This window comes from Oncorhynchus clarkii, chromosome 29 (genome assembly GCF_045791955.1).
Source record: "Oncorhynchus clarkii lewisi isolate Uvic-CL-2024 chromosome 29, UVic_Ocla_1.0, whole genome shotgun sequence".
Classification (NCBI taxonomy): domain Eukaryota; kingdom Metazoa; phylum Chordata; class Actinopteri; order Salmoniformes; family Salmonidae; genus Oncorhynchus; species Oncorhynchus clarkii.
The window spans coordinates 29,603,028-29,617,975 of NC_092175.1; the positions used below are offsets into that span (position 1 = coordinate 29,603,028).

Here is a 14,948-nt window from a genome sequence, read left to right on the forward strand (position 1 = left end):
TTCTAAAAAAGTGACGTTAGTTGATGAAGGTTATCTCATAGAACAAAACGTCTCCTACGCCTGTGTTCAACACAGATCTTATTTTCGTAATTTATCAAATAAAACTACAAAAACGCCATTAATTTCTACATAGGTTTTGTCTAACGAACCATGGCTGAGTTAGAGCCTACAAAAAGACGCCATTAACATATATATCTACAATGGCACAGATGCAAAGATGAGCCCTCTATCTAAGTCCATTCCCCCATAACTCCCTGCGCGCGTCTATTTTCACAGATGACCAAAATGGCGGATTCGTCGGTGGGTACTCGATAATCCCAAATTGTTATACAATTACAACGTGTATGTGTAGATGTGTGCCCTCGACTTTCATTAATATACATTTTCAATATATTTTCTTTCGACAGGTCGATGTTATCGAGGGCTGTCGGCTCCCTGTTCTCCGAAAAAATCAGGAAAACGAAGACGAGTGGCGTGAGTGTTGTCTCTTGGCTACCGCTAGTAGGGTAGCTAGCGCTACGCTAGCTGCATAATAAAACAACTGTCATGGCTGAATGTTTGAAAACACAAGCGGCTAGCTACGGCTAGTGGCAGATCGGAAACAAATGCGCTGGTTGTGTTTTACGGGGATTTAAAAATGCTTTCTACTTGTGTGTGAACGCTAGCTAGTTAGCTAACTACGTATTTTGATAGCGTGTGAATGCTGAAGTTACAGTTAGCTAGCTAACGTTATATTCACATGTTGTGTGCGCTGTTCGTATTTAGAATATAACGTTAACTAGATGGTGTACTTGGCTATCTAGCTCGTTTCCTACCTAAAGTATAAATTGGGACCGCGAAGGTGCTCATTGCTTGGATAGGTATCGATATCTGTCATGTCGTGTGATGTTTTTCTTTGCAGCCCTGGCTGAAATTCTCAGTGTGAAAGAGATCCCTGGGAGAAAACTCTACTATGTCCACTATATTGACTGTGAGTAGCCTATGCTTCATGTAATTCAGAGTGAATGTGATTGTAATGTTCTGACATTGCCACCAGTGATCTTCACAGTAGAAGCACATGTACCAGTATGTCCAAATGTGGACAACATTTGACTAGATGTATACGTGTTTGTGTCTCTGCTTGTGTTTAAAGTCAACAAGCGTCTGGATGAGTGGGTTACTCCGGAAAGGCTTGACATGAAGAAGCTCCAGTTCCCTAAGAAGGAGGCTAAAACGCCTACTAAGAACGGGCTTCCGGGTTCACGTCCCAGCTCCCCAGAGAGAGAGGTGGTAAGAGCGGCCGGAACTGGCCCCCAACATCCCCCCAGCCGGCCCCCCCAGCCGCAAGCCCAGCAGAAGTGTCTACCCACCAAGACTTCTATACCAGACTTTCAAGTGCTGCAACAACAAGTTCAGGTTTGGCAGTAGTGTCTTAAGCCCGGTCCTGGGAATTGTACTCTGATGCTGATAACTAACATTGTCATTGTAACCTAGATGTTTTTTTTGCAGTTGTGCTTAATACTGAGATTTTGGACAGCTATCTTGTTTAAACCTGTCCACTAAAGTACAACCTATTTTGTGAATACCATCATTTGGTATATAGTCTTTTGAAGCTATGATCATTTATTGAAATTAGACTGGTTGAAATTATTTATAGACCTTTGTTAAATGAAAATGGCACAATTGGTGCTTCATAAATTATTTCAAAGATCTTATAAAATGAAACGTCAGGTGGCTTCATTCAAGATTTCTGGTCTTGGCTCTGTGAGGAGACAGAAGTGGCAAAATAAAGCACCGGGGGATGTATTTCTTCTGTTTTATGATACACGGGCTTATAAAGTCATTCTCAGGCATGTGCAAACCACGTGTTTATTTTCAACTGCTCGAAAATATGCTGTCTTGACTGATTATGCTTCTATTACAATATTTAATGGATAACATGATTAGTTCAGGTGAATAACGCAACTCAATGCTTGTGGAGTTTTGTGTGACTGTCAGTTAATCCTCTTCCTTTCTGTTCAAATTCAGAGGAAGAGTCTTGATCTCAACCTTCAGACTGCCACAGCTCCTTCCAGAGGCAAAACCCTGCCCACACCGGTACAGCTTCAAGTTACCCATTCTACAGAGATCCATGATTAACTACTGTTTTGTCCACAAAGTCAGAATGGGTTCATAGCTAAATTTGAATACTAACAACAACCAAATTTAGACTCACTCCAGCTATTTTTGAACTTACAGATGTATAATTCTAAAATCAAGGAAAAACATATTGCGAGTAGATCAGTGCTCAGACTGGTCGATCTCCAACACATTCCTAGTCGATCACCAAACATTTCTGTAAAAAAAAAACGATCAAGCCTTGCGTTCCTATTTATTTATTTTTTTCCCATTTGTTTTGCACTGATTGCAGTAGGTGCACTTGATTCAGCAGCCCTAGCGAAGGTAGAACTCAGCCTACCGGGTAGGTCCAGAGAGAATATCAAGTGTACCTATAGGTCTACCGCTGGCCAAACGGATAACTCGGATCTTGTCTGCGCAGTTTCCTCGAGCCATAGTCTAAAAAGAAGCCTCGACCGCACCGCAAAGTTGATACTGTGAGATTTCAAAACTTTTAAAACCTTGACAAGAGAGAGACGAGTACAGCAAAGAGCTGCTGTTTTTGAGTAAGTTCTTGATCAGCACTGTCAATACTTTTATAAGCCATAATGCGTGTTCTCCCTACTTCCACTCATGCTACAACCAGCACTGCAGCTGTAATGAATGAGTACAACCAGCACTGCAGCTGTAATGAATGAGTACAACCAGCACTGCAGCTGTAATGAATGAGTACAACCAGCACTGCAGCTGTAATGAATGAGTACAACCAGAACTGCAGCTGTAATGAATGAGTACAACCAGCACTGCAGCTGTAATGAATGAGTACAACCAGCACTGCAGCTGTAATGAATGAGAACAACCAGCACTGCAGCTGTATGAATGAGTACAACCAGCACTGCAGTTGTAATGAATGAGTACAACCAGCACTGCAGCTGTAATGAATGAGTACAACCAGCACTGCAGCTGTAATGAATGAGTATAGTAAAGTGTTCCGATAAGCTTGCGTTATTATTAGCGGCTTGCCTTTTTAAAATTTGTGGAATATTTAACTTTTCTGGTCATAAGAGTAACAACATTAATTGGTGCATGAGGCAGAAATAATGTAGTGTGACTTGAGTATCGCCATCAGCTGGAAGACCATGTTATTTTCTCAGCGGAGGGAGGGGGAGGAGGGAAGGTGAGTCGGGTAAGGCAGCCTCACCACTGCTCCCTCCTTCCGTCAGACTGAACATCAGATGCAGGCCAAAAAAAGCGAATTATTATGCTCACTCAACTTGTTGTGAGACTAAGCTATCAATTACCAGTGTTTAAAATAATTTCAAAATGTTCTGGGAAGAACAATGGCTATGCTTCATTTTCCTTACCAATATGCCGTGGTAAAGGAATTGGGCCTATAGCCTTCTGCACTAACATCATTGCTACAGAACTGTTTTTAATTGGTTAATGTTGCATAGGCTTTAAAAAAAGAATCTGAGTGGTGATCTCGGCTTGCATTTTGACTCAAAGGTTTGTGTCCTCTGGAGTATATGATAAATTATATTGTTGACTGGGGCCCCCCCCCCCGGCCCTAGAATATGACTGGTAATGTAAAAGATGGCTATAACACCTTGGTTATGCCTGTGGTGTGGTTGGCATTTGAAATTCCATCAACATAATCTTAAGAGATTCATTCAATGTCTCGGAATGAGTTTTTTTCATGTCTGCCCATGTTTCGCCTCTCATACAGAAGAGGAAAGCAGAGTCTGTGTCCCTGGCAACACAAGTGTCCCCGGCAACCCCTGTGCCATCCTTGCCAGGTTTGGCTGAAGCCTCCCAGGTGTCAGTTTACCCTGCTGTGAGGGACACCAACACTTTCAACCTCAAATCCAACGCCCACGATGACCACGAGCAGCTTACCTCACTCACCACGGTACACCAACATTTTATAACTTTGCCCTTCTGTAATGATCAATCTCTAGCCTCCCACTATTACTCTGCGTCTGTGTTTTGATTTCTTATCCCCTCTTTTCAAATCTTCCCAGAATGGTACTGCCCGTCGCCCCATGCCCAATCAACCAGGCAGGAAGAGGAAGCAGCCCCCCAACTGTGGGGGAACCGATGAGGTATGGAACACTTAAGGAATGATGACCATTTGTTTCTTTAATAGTTGCTCTTGTTTCAACTGTAGACCATCTCTTCTCCCATCATTCACATTTATAGATTGATGCACTTTAGCATTATACTGGCATCAACAATTCATTCTTATGTTTTTGGAAATTGCATCAGCTTCCTTTTTGAGTTGAAACGCATCAAAAATAAATCAGATTTTCACACAGGATAAAGCACAATAATATCCAGTTAGGGCTAGGGTCCTTACTACATTGACAAGTTGAGCTGGGATACTGGACTAGTGTTGATTCTTACTGTCCTTGACCTATATGTCTATCTTTCATGGTTATATGGTTTCAGTTACAGTCATCTGTTTCAGAAGCCTGTGTTGGCATCAGGACAAGCACATTTTCAACTATTTTACTTGCAGCATTGTAGTGATCGTGTGAGGAAGCAAAATTTGGTTTTACATAATTATCTGTGTGAACTCAGGAATTATCAGCCATTGTGATTTATTTCCTTCCCTTTCTGTTTAATGTTAAGATATCCCTCCCCAAATTAACAAGGAACGAAAGAACAGGTCAATATAATATATGAAGAAATCTCCCTGTTGACCTTTAACCATTGAGTTGTCCTGTATTGGTATAATTAGTATAAAAGGGAATTATTTTCCGTCCCTCTTAAATCCGTGTCCAAAAGCCCTCTAATCTGCTTGTTTTTCTGCTAGATAATTAAGGTTTTCCAGTATAACAACAGCCCTCGATGTGCCAATGTCTATCTGCCGCCAGGAGAGGTCCGTCTCATTTCCTTCTCATTGCCAAGTGTCTTTGTTTCTGGAATTATTTTAAAGGTTTTGGCCTTCGATCAGACCTTTATTTCATATGAGAGCTATTTCTCAGTGTCTGGTTTTGTTTAGCTGTAAAAACTGCCTAAGTTTAATCAATTATTTAATTTGAACTTATTGGCTTTTGTTTGGACAAGGTTCTAACACAATGCATCAGATATGGAATACTATTGTTCTCTTCCCTTTCCTACTATTTTGTGTTAGGACTCGCAGGACAGCTCCGATGGCATCCCCTCTGCCCCTCGCATGACCGGCAGTCTGGTGTCGGACCGTAGCCATGACGACATTGTCACGCGTATGAAGAACATTGACTGCATTGAACTGGGCCGCCACAGGCTGAAGCCCTGGTACTTCTCCCCCTACCCACAGGAACTGACCACATTGCCTATTCTCTACCTCTGCGAGTTCTGCCTCAAGTACCTCAAGAGCCTTAAGTGTCTGCAGAGGCATCTGGTGAGATGCTACATTAGAATATCTCAATGTAATGTGTGTAATACCATCACAAGAGACAGGGTTGCTGTGCAGTCATGGTATTATTTGAGCTACAAAGCCCAGGGGTCAACCAACCAGCTAGGCTGAGCTAAGGGATATAGCTACACTGAGTATACAAAACATGAATGTTCTTTCCATTATATAGACTGACCAAGTGAATCCAGATGAAAGGTATGATCCCTTATTGATGTCACTTGTTAAATATACTTCAATCAGTGCAGATGAAGGGGAGGAGACAGGTTAAAGATGGATTTTTAAGCATTGACACTATTAAGACATGGATTGTGTATGTGTGCCATTGAGGGTGAATGGGCAAGACAAAAAAATGTAAGTGCCTTTGAACGAGATATGGTAGTAGGCCCCAGGCGCACCGGGTTGTGTCAAAAACGGCAACGCTGGTGGAGTTTTCACGCTCAACAGTTTCCTGTGTGTATCAAGAATGGTCTTCCAGCCAACTTGGCACAACTGTGGAAAGCATTGGCGTCAACATGGGCCAGCATCCACTTGACACCTTGTAGAGTCCACCCCCTGACAAATTGAGGCGTGTTCTTAATGTTTGGTATACTCTGTGTATATGTCCACTAGGGGCTTGGATACAGATCCACCATGTTTATGCATCTGATCCCATATTATTCTCCTGGTCTCTCATCTAGACCAAGTGTAATCTTCGGCATCCCCCTGGCAATGAGATCTACCGCAAGGGCACCATCTCCTTTTTTGAAATAGACGGCAGAAAAAACAAAGTGAGTAAAGTCCATGATCCTCCCAGCTGCATGGTCACCCCTCGTTATTCTAATGAGTTTCATTGAGATTCTCGCTTCACAACTCATTTCTCCCATGTTTGCCAGACATACTCTCAGAACCTGTGTTTACTGGCCAAGTGTTTCCTGGACCACAAGACGCTGTACTATGACACAGACCCCTTCCTCTTCTACGTCATGACAGAGTACGACTCCAAGGGCTTCCACATAGTGGGCTACTTCTCCAAGGTACACTGAACTCCCCTTTATATCCTGGTATTAACAGGTAAACATCCGCTGCTCACGAATATCAGCAATAATGCTATGATATAATTCCTTAGACATGTTGAAAATACATAAGCTTTTTGCAGCTGACTTGCCCTTGCTTTCTGTGCACAGGAGAAAGAGTCGACGGAAGATTACAACGTGGCTTGTATTCTCACCTTACCTCCCTACCAGAGGAGAGGCTACGGCAAATTGCTCATTGAGTTCAGTAAGTGACATAACTGACATTTTAAATATTGTATCTCGGTGTAAATGTGTACAACCATTGTACCTCTGTGTCAAAATGATCTGTGGGAGTGTTGAAATGTGGCCATTTGGTATGCCGTCACTAATTGTCTTGTTTCTGTTGGTCTTCAGGTTATGAGCTGTCTAAGGTAGAGGGGAAGACGGGCACACCAGAGAAGCCTCTGTCTGACCTGGGGCTGCTCTCCTACCGCTCCTACTGGTCCCAGACCATCCTGGAGATCCTCATGGACCTCAAGCCTGACAACGGGGAGAGGCCTCAGATCACAATCAAGTATGACTCTGTCCTGTTATTCTCTGATTGTTTTATTTTTATAGCTCAAGTTGCTTCTGTAACCTAATATCACATTGTCTTGTATATTTCCAGTGAGATCAGCGAAATCACCAGTGTGAAGAAAGAGGATGTCATATCTACACTTCAGTACCTAAACCTAATAAACTACTATAAGGTGAGCGATACTAGAGAGCAGAGGACATCACTCAGCACTGTACTTTTAGCTGTTAAGGGAACATTCTTGATCAGCATATTTGAACCTCTTCTCTCCCTATGGTTTCTCAGGGCCAGTATATTCTGACTCTTTCAGAGGACATAGTGGAGGGGCATGAGAGAGCAATGCAGAAGCGTCATCTGCCCATTGACCCCAAATGCCTTCACTTCACCCCCAAGGACTGGAGCAAAAGGGGCAAGTGGTAGAACCCTGTCTGTTTCTCCTGGCCCCACTCTCCCTCTTACCACAGACTTTCCTGAAGCAATCAGGATGGAGTGCACCACAGGTCTCCTCAGAGGGAGCTTCAATAGATGTATTTTTTCTTCCCCCTAATCGTCATCGGACCCTTTTTGTTGAAGTTTTAAAAATGAACAAGAACTGTTTATTACCCATGTTTCATTTCACTGTTCTGTCTTTGACACAAGTAGATACATTTTCTTAGTCTCAAAGTAGGAATGGTCATAATTTCAGATTGAGGACTCCTACCCTCGGTTTCTTCAACAGAGTGTGCCAGGAAGGTGAAGGCAGTCTTGGACAGAATATGTGCTGATGTTAGTGAAAATCACTCTGTTATTGTTTTGGATGTAATCCTGGTTTTTGACTACATGTCCAGTTTCATTGATCCAACACACAATGAGAACTACAGATCTAACTGTGTTTGTAATTGTATATACACTATCCTGTTTTATAAATTATTTTTAAAGTGGTGAAGCATTTCTGTATGTCAAATGTAATGTGCGGGGATGCTCAGTACAGAAAATAAGCCATGTCGAACTGTTACAAGAATGTAAATGTGGATACATGTACAGTTCTGTCCTTTAAAAAAAAAACTTGAATGTAAATGAACATGTTTGGCACTGTGTGTGTCATTTAATTTAATTACTATTTACTGTACATTTGTGTGTATTAGGAATTTGTAATAAGTGATTCATACTTTTTTTGTGTTGTCGCTACTATTTGGTCATTTCCCTTCATATTTAAGTGCAAATTCAACGTTGATTTGTTTTATCTTTTGTATTATCTGAACAGTGTAGGGGTTTGTAAGTGGTTTAGGGTGTGGGAATGGGTGATTTAAATAAAAAAAAGTTCACATTTTTGGCCACACTGAAAGGCTATAAATCTAACAAACATGAGCTTTATATAAAAGCCTAAAGAGATGGATTTACACATATCTAATAAACTAGGGCACTTTTACTGGGTTTCATGACTTTAATGAGTTCTCAAAGTATAACATCTGAGTTGCCATCACTGATCTGGATAAAGCAAAAAGGGTTTCTTTACTAGGTTTGACCCTTACTTCTCTATTCGTGGTCATTCCCCTGACTGTCCTCCTCTGTTGCCTGAAAAGGACATCAATACAACAGGTTAGAAGCTGAATCAGAAAGCCTTATTCCTTGGCCGTTTACACCATTTCCAGGTATCTATGGCTGCAGTTACACAGGCAGCCCAATTCTGATATTTTGCTCAATTAGTTGCAAAAGAGCTGGTCTGATTGGTCAAGAGACCAATTTCCTGGTAAAAAGATCAGAATTGGGCTGCCTGTGTACACGCAGCCTTAGGCAGCAGACATCAATTTATATGTACAGTTGAAGTCGGAAGTTTACATACACCATAGCCAATTACATTTAAACTCAGTTTTTCACAATTCCTGACATTTAATCCTAGTAAAAATTCCCTGTTTTAGGTCAGTTAGGATCACCACTTTATTTTAAGAATGTGAAATGTCAGAATAATAGTAGAGAATGATTTATTTAAGCTTTTATTTCTTTCATCGCATTCTCAGTGGGTCAGAAGTTTACATACACTCAATTAGTATTTGGTAGCATTGCCTTTAAATTGTTGAACTTGGGTCAAACGTTTAGGGTAGCCTTCCACAAGCTTCCCACAATAAGTTGGGTGAATCTTGGCCCATTCCTCCTGACAGAATTGGTCATCTATTTTGTGAAGTGCACCAATCCCTCCTGCAGCAAAGCACATTTGGGATGGTGTTCTTCGGCTTGCAAGCCTCCACCTTTTTCCTCCAAACATAATAATCATTATGGCCAAACAGTTCTATATTTGTTTCATCAGACCAGAGGACATTTCTCCAAAAAGTGTGATCTTTGGCCCCATATGCAGTTGCAAACCGTAGTCTGGCTTTTTTTATGGCGGTTTGGGGCAGTGGCTTCTTCCTTGCTGAGCTGCCTTTCAGGTTATGTCGATTGAACTGTGGATAAAGATACTTTTGTACCTTTTGTTCTGGGATTGATTGCACTTTTCGCACTAAAGTACGTTCATCTCTAGGAGACAGAACGCGTCTCCTTCCTGAGCGGTATGACGGCTGCGTGGTCCCATGGTGTTTATACTTGTGTACTATTGTTTGTACAGATTAACGTGGTACAGTCAGGCGTTTGGAAATTGCTCCCAAGGATGAACCAGACTTGAGGTCTACAATTTTTTTCTGAAGTCTTGGCTGATTTCTTTTCATTTTCCCATGATGTCAAGCAAAGACGCACTGAGTTTGAAGGTAGGCCTTGAAATATTTCCACAGGTACACCTCCAATTGACTCAAATGATGTCAATTAGCCTATCAGAAGCTTCTAAAACCATGACATAATTTTCTGGAATTTTCCAAGCTGTTTAAAGGCACAGTCAACTTAGTGTATGTAAACTTCTGACCTACTGGAATTGTGATACAGTGAATTATAAGCAAAATAATCTGTAAACAATTGTTGGAAAAATGACTTGTGTCATGCATGTCCTAACCAACTTGCCAAAACTATAGTTTGTTAACAATACATTTTTGGAGTGGTTGAAAAATGAGTTTTAATGACTCCAACCTAAATGTATGTAAACTTCTGACTTCAACTGTAAGTAAAATGGAGCTATATTGTACTCCACTCCAGAAGTTTCTGTCTACAGAGAGAATGTCTACAGAGAGAAATGCTCTCACCTCAAAGAAGGTGTCAATGAGACGCTCCAGAACACAGCCCTGAGAGCGGAAAGTCTGCTGGTTCTGATCTATGGATGCCAGCAGTCTGAGGTAGCTGGTGATCAGCTCTATCTCCCTATGGACCAGTCATGTTGGGGCTCTTGTTAAATTGCGACTACAGCACATAGACTAGTTTGTAAAATGGCTTGGCAAAACAGGCTTTTCTGTTTGCTTTGTGAACCAAATTGACAGCTGGCTTTTCTCCTGTTTTGTGTTAGACATAGTTTCTTACCTCTTTCCATACTTATTTTCACTATAGGTCAATTTGAGGGCCTCTTCATAGAACTCCTCCTCGGTCTGTGGTTCAATGGGCTGGGGCTCTACAGACAGGAGGAGAGGAGACTGGTTCAGTCCTGTCTTTCTGCTGCTTATTGTTTGTATTTTGCCTCACCCACAAGTACATGTGGTAGCCTTTTGAAAAATGTTGGACCGACCGACCAACCAACCTAACTTCTTCATTGACTGCATCTCGCTCTCATATATATCCTGGAACTGAAGTAGAAAAGAATGCAGTGGTATTTTCAGCAACATCTACTCCAGTATCTTGTCTTTTTTGCCTTATTGTTTGTCATGGTCGGAATACCTTTTGGATCTTGGACGCCATCCGTCTCTTGATTGTCATCTGGAAGTTGTCGACGAGGACAGCAATGAATAGACTATGCAGAGAAAATGACAATGTACAATTAAAAGGGTGTTTGCTCTTGAAGAACATAGTAGGAGTATCAGACATGCATTGTAGTGTCTTTGTTGCAACGTTTTCAAGCCTACTCACTTGAGGAAAGTGAAGTATTCCACCACAATGTACAGGACAAGGAAGATGATAATATGTGGTGCACCTGTCATTTTTAGAAAGTTAAAGTCTTGACCACAAATAGTTACATCATGTGATGATTGATGATGCCCAACTTCTAGACCATGCATGACACACACACTGTAGTGTTCCCTCCCTCACCGTTGTCTCGGCTGGTAGAGTAGATGAAAGCCCAGTCATCCAGCGTGAGCAGCTGGAACAGAGTGAAAATTGTCCGAAACATGGTGCCAAAGCGATGCGGGTCAGACTCGTTGAACATCTCTCGGAAAATGACAGCAAACATGAAGAGGAATGTGAACATGAGGATGATGATGGCCCCCATGGACTGGAGAGACTGGAGACAGGTGGACACGATGGACTGGAGATTTTGGAGAAAGCTGTCAAGGAAAGGATGACATGTTACTGAATCATGATGAAAGATATTAGATGTTGATGTATTAATATAGGTTATGTACTTGGGGTGTCAGACTTCATCCATTGAAGTGCTATGAAAGGAAATCAAACAGAGGGGTGGTCGGTCTGAATAATGAGTTAATGCTGAAAAACATTAATGCATCCTACCGGATGGTACGCAAGACCCGGAACGCTCGGATGGCCCGGACCCCTTTGAAGAGCTTGAGGATGCGGAAGATTGTGGATGCCTGACCTCCACTGAAGTTCCCTGTAGACTCAATGAGTGGCAGCAGGAAGTCAATGAGGCTCATCGTAATGATGAAAAAGTCTGAGACAGGCAGAGAACAGAGGGGAAAAATAGAAATGAGATGAAACAGTGGGAGACTGATCCCAAGCCAATGCAAACAGCTACTTACCCAGGTCATTCCATGGGTTTTTGAAGTAGAGTCGACCCCAGACAAGCAATTTCAGCACACATTCCATTAAATAGATTGCCAGAAAAGCGGAATCCAAAGCTGAGAAGAACCACCCTGGCATTGGGAAACAAAACAGATGTCATTAACACACTTCAACCCATTCATGAGCTCTTTATGCAGGAGGATAGAGAACTTACTAAAAGTAGATTTTAAAGAGTCAATGTATTTTCCCTGTTTCTCACACCTCCTCTCACAGTCACACTTTCAAATGTCTGGGCCACCAGTGTCCCTGTGTTGAGCACCACCACAAACAGGATGAACTTGTCAAACATGGGGTCTTCTGTGAAGGCCACAATGATCCTGAACAGCTGATGCATCCAGTCCTGCAGAGCACCCCATGCCCTCAGCCAACCTTTTCTAGAGTTTCGCTGTTCCCTGATCCTTCGCTGCTCATCTGAGAGAGAGAGAGAAGAGAGAGAGAGAGAGAGAGAAGAGAAGAGAAGAGAGAGAGAGAGAGAGAGAGAGAGAGAGAGAGAGAGAGAGAGAGAGAGAAGAGAGAGAGAGAGAGAAGAGAAGAGAGAGAGAGAAGAGAGAGAGAGAAGAGAGAGAGAAGAGAAGAGAAGCGAGAGAGAAGAGAGAGAGAGAGAGAGAGAGAGAGAGAGAGAGAGAGAGAGAGAGAGAGAAGAGAAGAGAAGAGAAGAGAGAAGAGAGAAGAGAGAGAGAGAAGAGAAGAGAAGAGAAGAGAAGAGAAGAGAAGGGAAGAGAAGAGAAGAGAGAGAGAGAGAGAGAGAGAAGAGAAGAGAAGAGAAGAGAAGAGAGAAGAGAGAGAGAGAAGAGAGAGAGAGAAGAGAGAGAGAAGAGAAGAGAAGAGAGAAGAGAGAGAGAGAGAGAGAGAGAAGAGAAGAGAAGAGAAGAGAGAAGAGAGAGAGAGAGAGAGAGAGAGAGAAGGTTGGTGGCACCACAGGAGGTTGGTGGCACCTTAATTGGGGAGGATGGGCTCGTGGTAATGACTGGAACGGGATGGGTATAATGGTTTCAAACACATCAAACATGTTTGACTCTTCTATTTATTCCATTGCTGCCATTACAATGAGTCTGTTCTCCAATAACTCTTCCCACCAGCCTCCTCTGGCACACTCATAATTAAAGTGGCCGTTGTGAGTTGTAACTTTTCCGGAACAGTTTGCCTCTATGACGATAGTCGTCACTATACCATACTTCACATACCTTTTTGGATGAGCCTCTTCAACATTTCACCATCTAAGGCCGCACATGTTGAGAACACTCGCTTCTTGTGTGGCTGCTTGGCGGCTACAGATGACTTGTGGTGGCTGGTTGAGCCTGCATAATAGATAATGAATGATGATGAGACATACAAACACACAGAAGTACAGAGAGATTTGATGACAGTGTGGATTATAAATATTGGATTCTGAAGTCATTCTTCCATGTAAAAGTAAAACGTTGTGAGTTTGGGCGGGGGGGGGATCTTGCCCTTTCCAGCCACTGTCTGCCTGTATGATGGTCGATTTTCCATCTTGCACTCCAGGCTAAACACACACACACACTGCAGAGAAGAGTACCAGTGAAGTATAATGAAAACATGTAACATCAACCCTGTAATCTCTTATTGTAACAACCTGTAAAGCTACTGACCACCAAAATGGTCATAGTGGAGAACCTTGAGCACTTTCTGATGGCAGCACAATGATTTATTGTATTGTTAGACTTAGAGGAACTTTAGTTTTCCAAGGGAACATTACTTCATGCCATCACTACTTTATCTTCACAACAATTCCCAGTGTCATTAGCTACAAACACTTCTAATTAAGGCATCTGTCAAACATTCATCAATACAAACAAGTCGCTAAGCATTTACCGGATTGTCTCTGGAAAAATAAAACCTTCGGCATGGAGGAAGGGTACAGCATGCCACTGGAATACATATGTGCGTCATAAGGACTTCTTTATTCTCAACACTTCCTTGACCATTCTATTCCATCCATTCTATTCTTCTCTACTGTGCTATTCTTTTTCGGTTTTTTTCTCTCTCCACAAGGATGCGGGATGATAACAGTTTAGCTTACAACAATTGTTTCCATTTGATGTGAGAGGATCTCTTGCGTCAAAAATGAACGAAGGACTCTTCCTTGGCTTGTTATAATAAGCCATTTCAATTTCAACCATTTCCATTTATTTTGGAATAGTGGTGAAAAAACAGGACGTAGTCTACTTATATTTTGTCCGATTTCTAACACATTTTGAAATAGTAATATGGTTACATTTTGAAATGTAGGTCGTCATTGTAAATAAGAACGTTCTTAACGGACTTACTTGTATAAATAAAGGTGACACGAATCATTTTTTAAATAGGCTATTCACTACGTTTTATGAAAACAACGATACGTGCATAATTTCGTAAATATAGGCAAAATTGTTATTCCGTTTTTTTTATATATACGTAAGAAGTCGAAAACAACTTCCTGTCTGTGGAATTTAAGACTGATAACCGTTATCCTACTTCCGGCAGTCACGGAGTACCCCCAACAGTACACATTTTTGATGTGACCCTGGACACCTAATTCAACTTGTCAACTTATCATCAAGCCCTCAATGAGTTGAATCAGGGGAGTTTGTCAGGGGCAACAACCAAAATGTGTGCTGTTGGGGGTGCTCGAGGACTAGAGTTGGAAAATAGTCATACTGCACCCTTCCCCTGAAGTTGGACCTAATGACCACTGTCAAGGTCGATGCGTAAAGTTGGAAAAATGTATTGTCGATAAGGACTATTCTACATCAAATGGGGACATGGAATAGTCCATATTTTTTTAATAGCCTATTTGCTCTAAATAAAGAGCATACTTTTAGAATTGGTGTTGGAGATTATATGGTATGTATGGTAAGTATATGTTGCAGGAAATGGATCTAACCTAACAAAAAGTAAAAACACCATGACATATAATATAATACATATAAATATATAAATATAATAATAAATACACAAATACACAATTGCATAGTAGATTTATACTCCCTTTATTATTTTAGGAAGAAGTTGGCATCGTAATATTGTTTCAACGAAAAATATGACATTAATTTGG

At 41.6% G+C, this 14,948-nt stretch overlaps 2 protein-coding genes across 2 annotated transcripts; one reads left to right on the forward strand and one right to left on the reverse strand.

Moving 5' to 3' along the window:
- Positions 1 to 267: 267 nt before the first annotated feature.
- On the forward strand, positions 268 to 8,450 carry LOC139387971 (histone acetyltransferase KAT5-like). Its single transcript, XM_071134419.1, has 15 exons — positions 268 to 300; positions 408 to 474; positions 902 to 970; positions 1,133 to 1,395; positions 2,008 to 2,076; positions 3,803 to 3,985; positions 4,098 to 4,178; positions 4,892 to 4,957; positions 5,213 to 5,461; positions 6,154 to 6,243; positions 6,349 to 6,489; positions 6,640 to 6,733; positions 6,883 to 7,042; positions 7,136 to 7,217; positions 7,328 to 8,450. Exons 1-15 carry the CDS (start codon positions 277 to 279, stop codon positions 7,460 to 7,462), a joined length of 1,773 nt encoding a protein of 590 aa, XP_070990520.1. The 5' UTR covers positions 268 to 276; the 3' UTR covers positions 7,463 to 8,450.
- A 1-nt stretch (position 8,451) lies between these two features.
- LOC139387972 (cation channel sperm-associated protein 1-like) lies at positions 8,452 to 14,277 on the reverse strand. The gene is made up of 13 exons (XM_071134420.1): positions 13,727 to 14,277; positions 13,342 to 13,414; positions 13,075 to 13,188; positions 12,092 to 12,301; positions 11,848 to 11,961; positions 11,600 to 11,759; positions 11,180 to 11,415; positions 11,000 to 11,063; positions 10,811 to 10,883; positions 10,674 to 10,719; positions 10,460 to 10,547; positions 10,189 to 10,303; positions 8,452 to 8,596 (listed from the first exon to the last, which is right to left on the reverse strand). Exons 1-13 carry the CDS (start codon positions 13,802 to 13,804, stop codon positions 8,558 to 8,560), a joined length of 1,410 nt encoding a protein of 469 aa, XP_070990521.1. The 5' UTR covers positions 13,805 to 14,277; the 3' UTR covers positions 8,452 to 8,557.
- Positions 14,278 to 14,948: the final 671 nt, after the last annotated feature.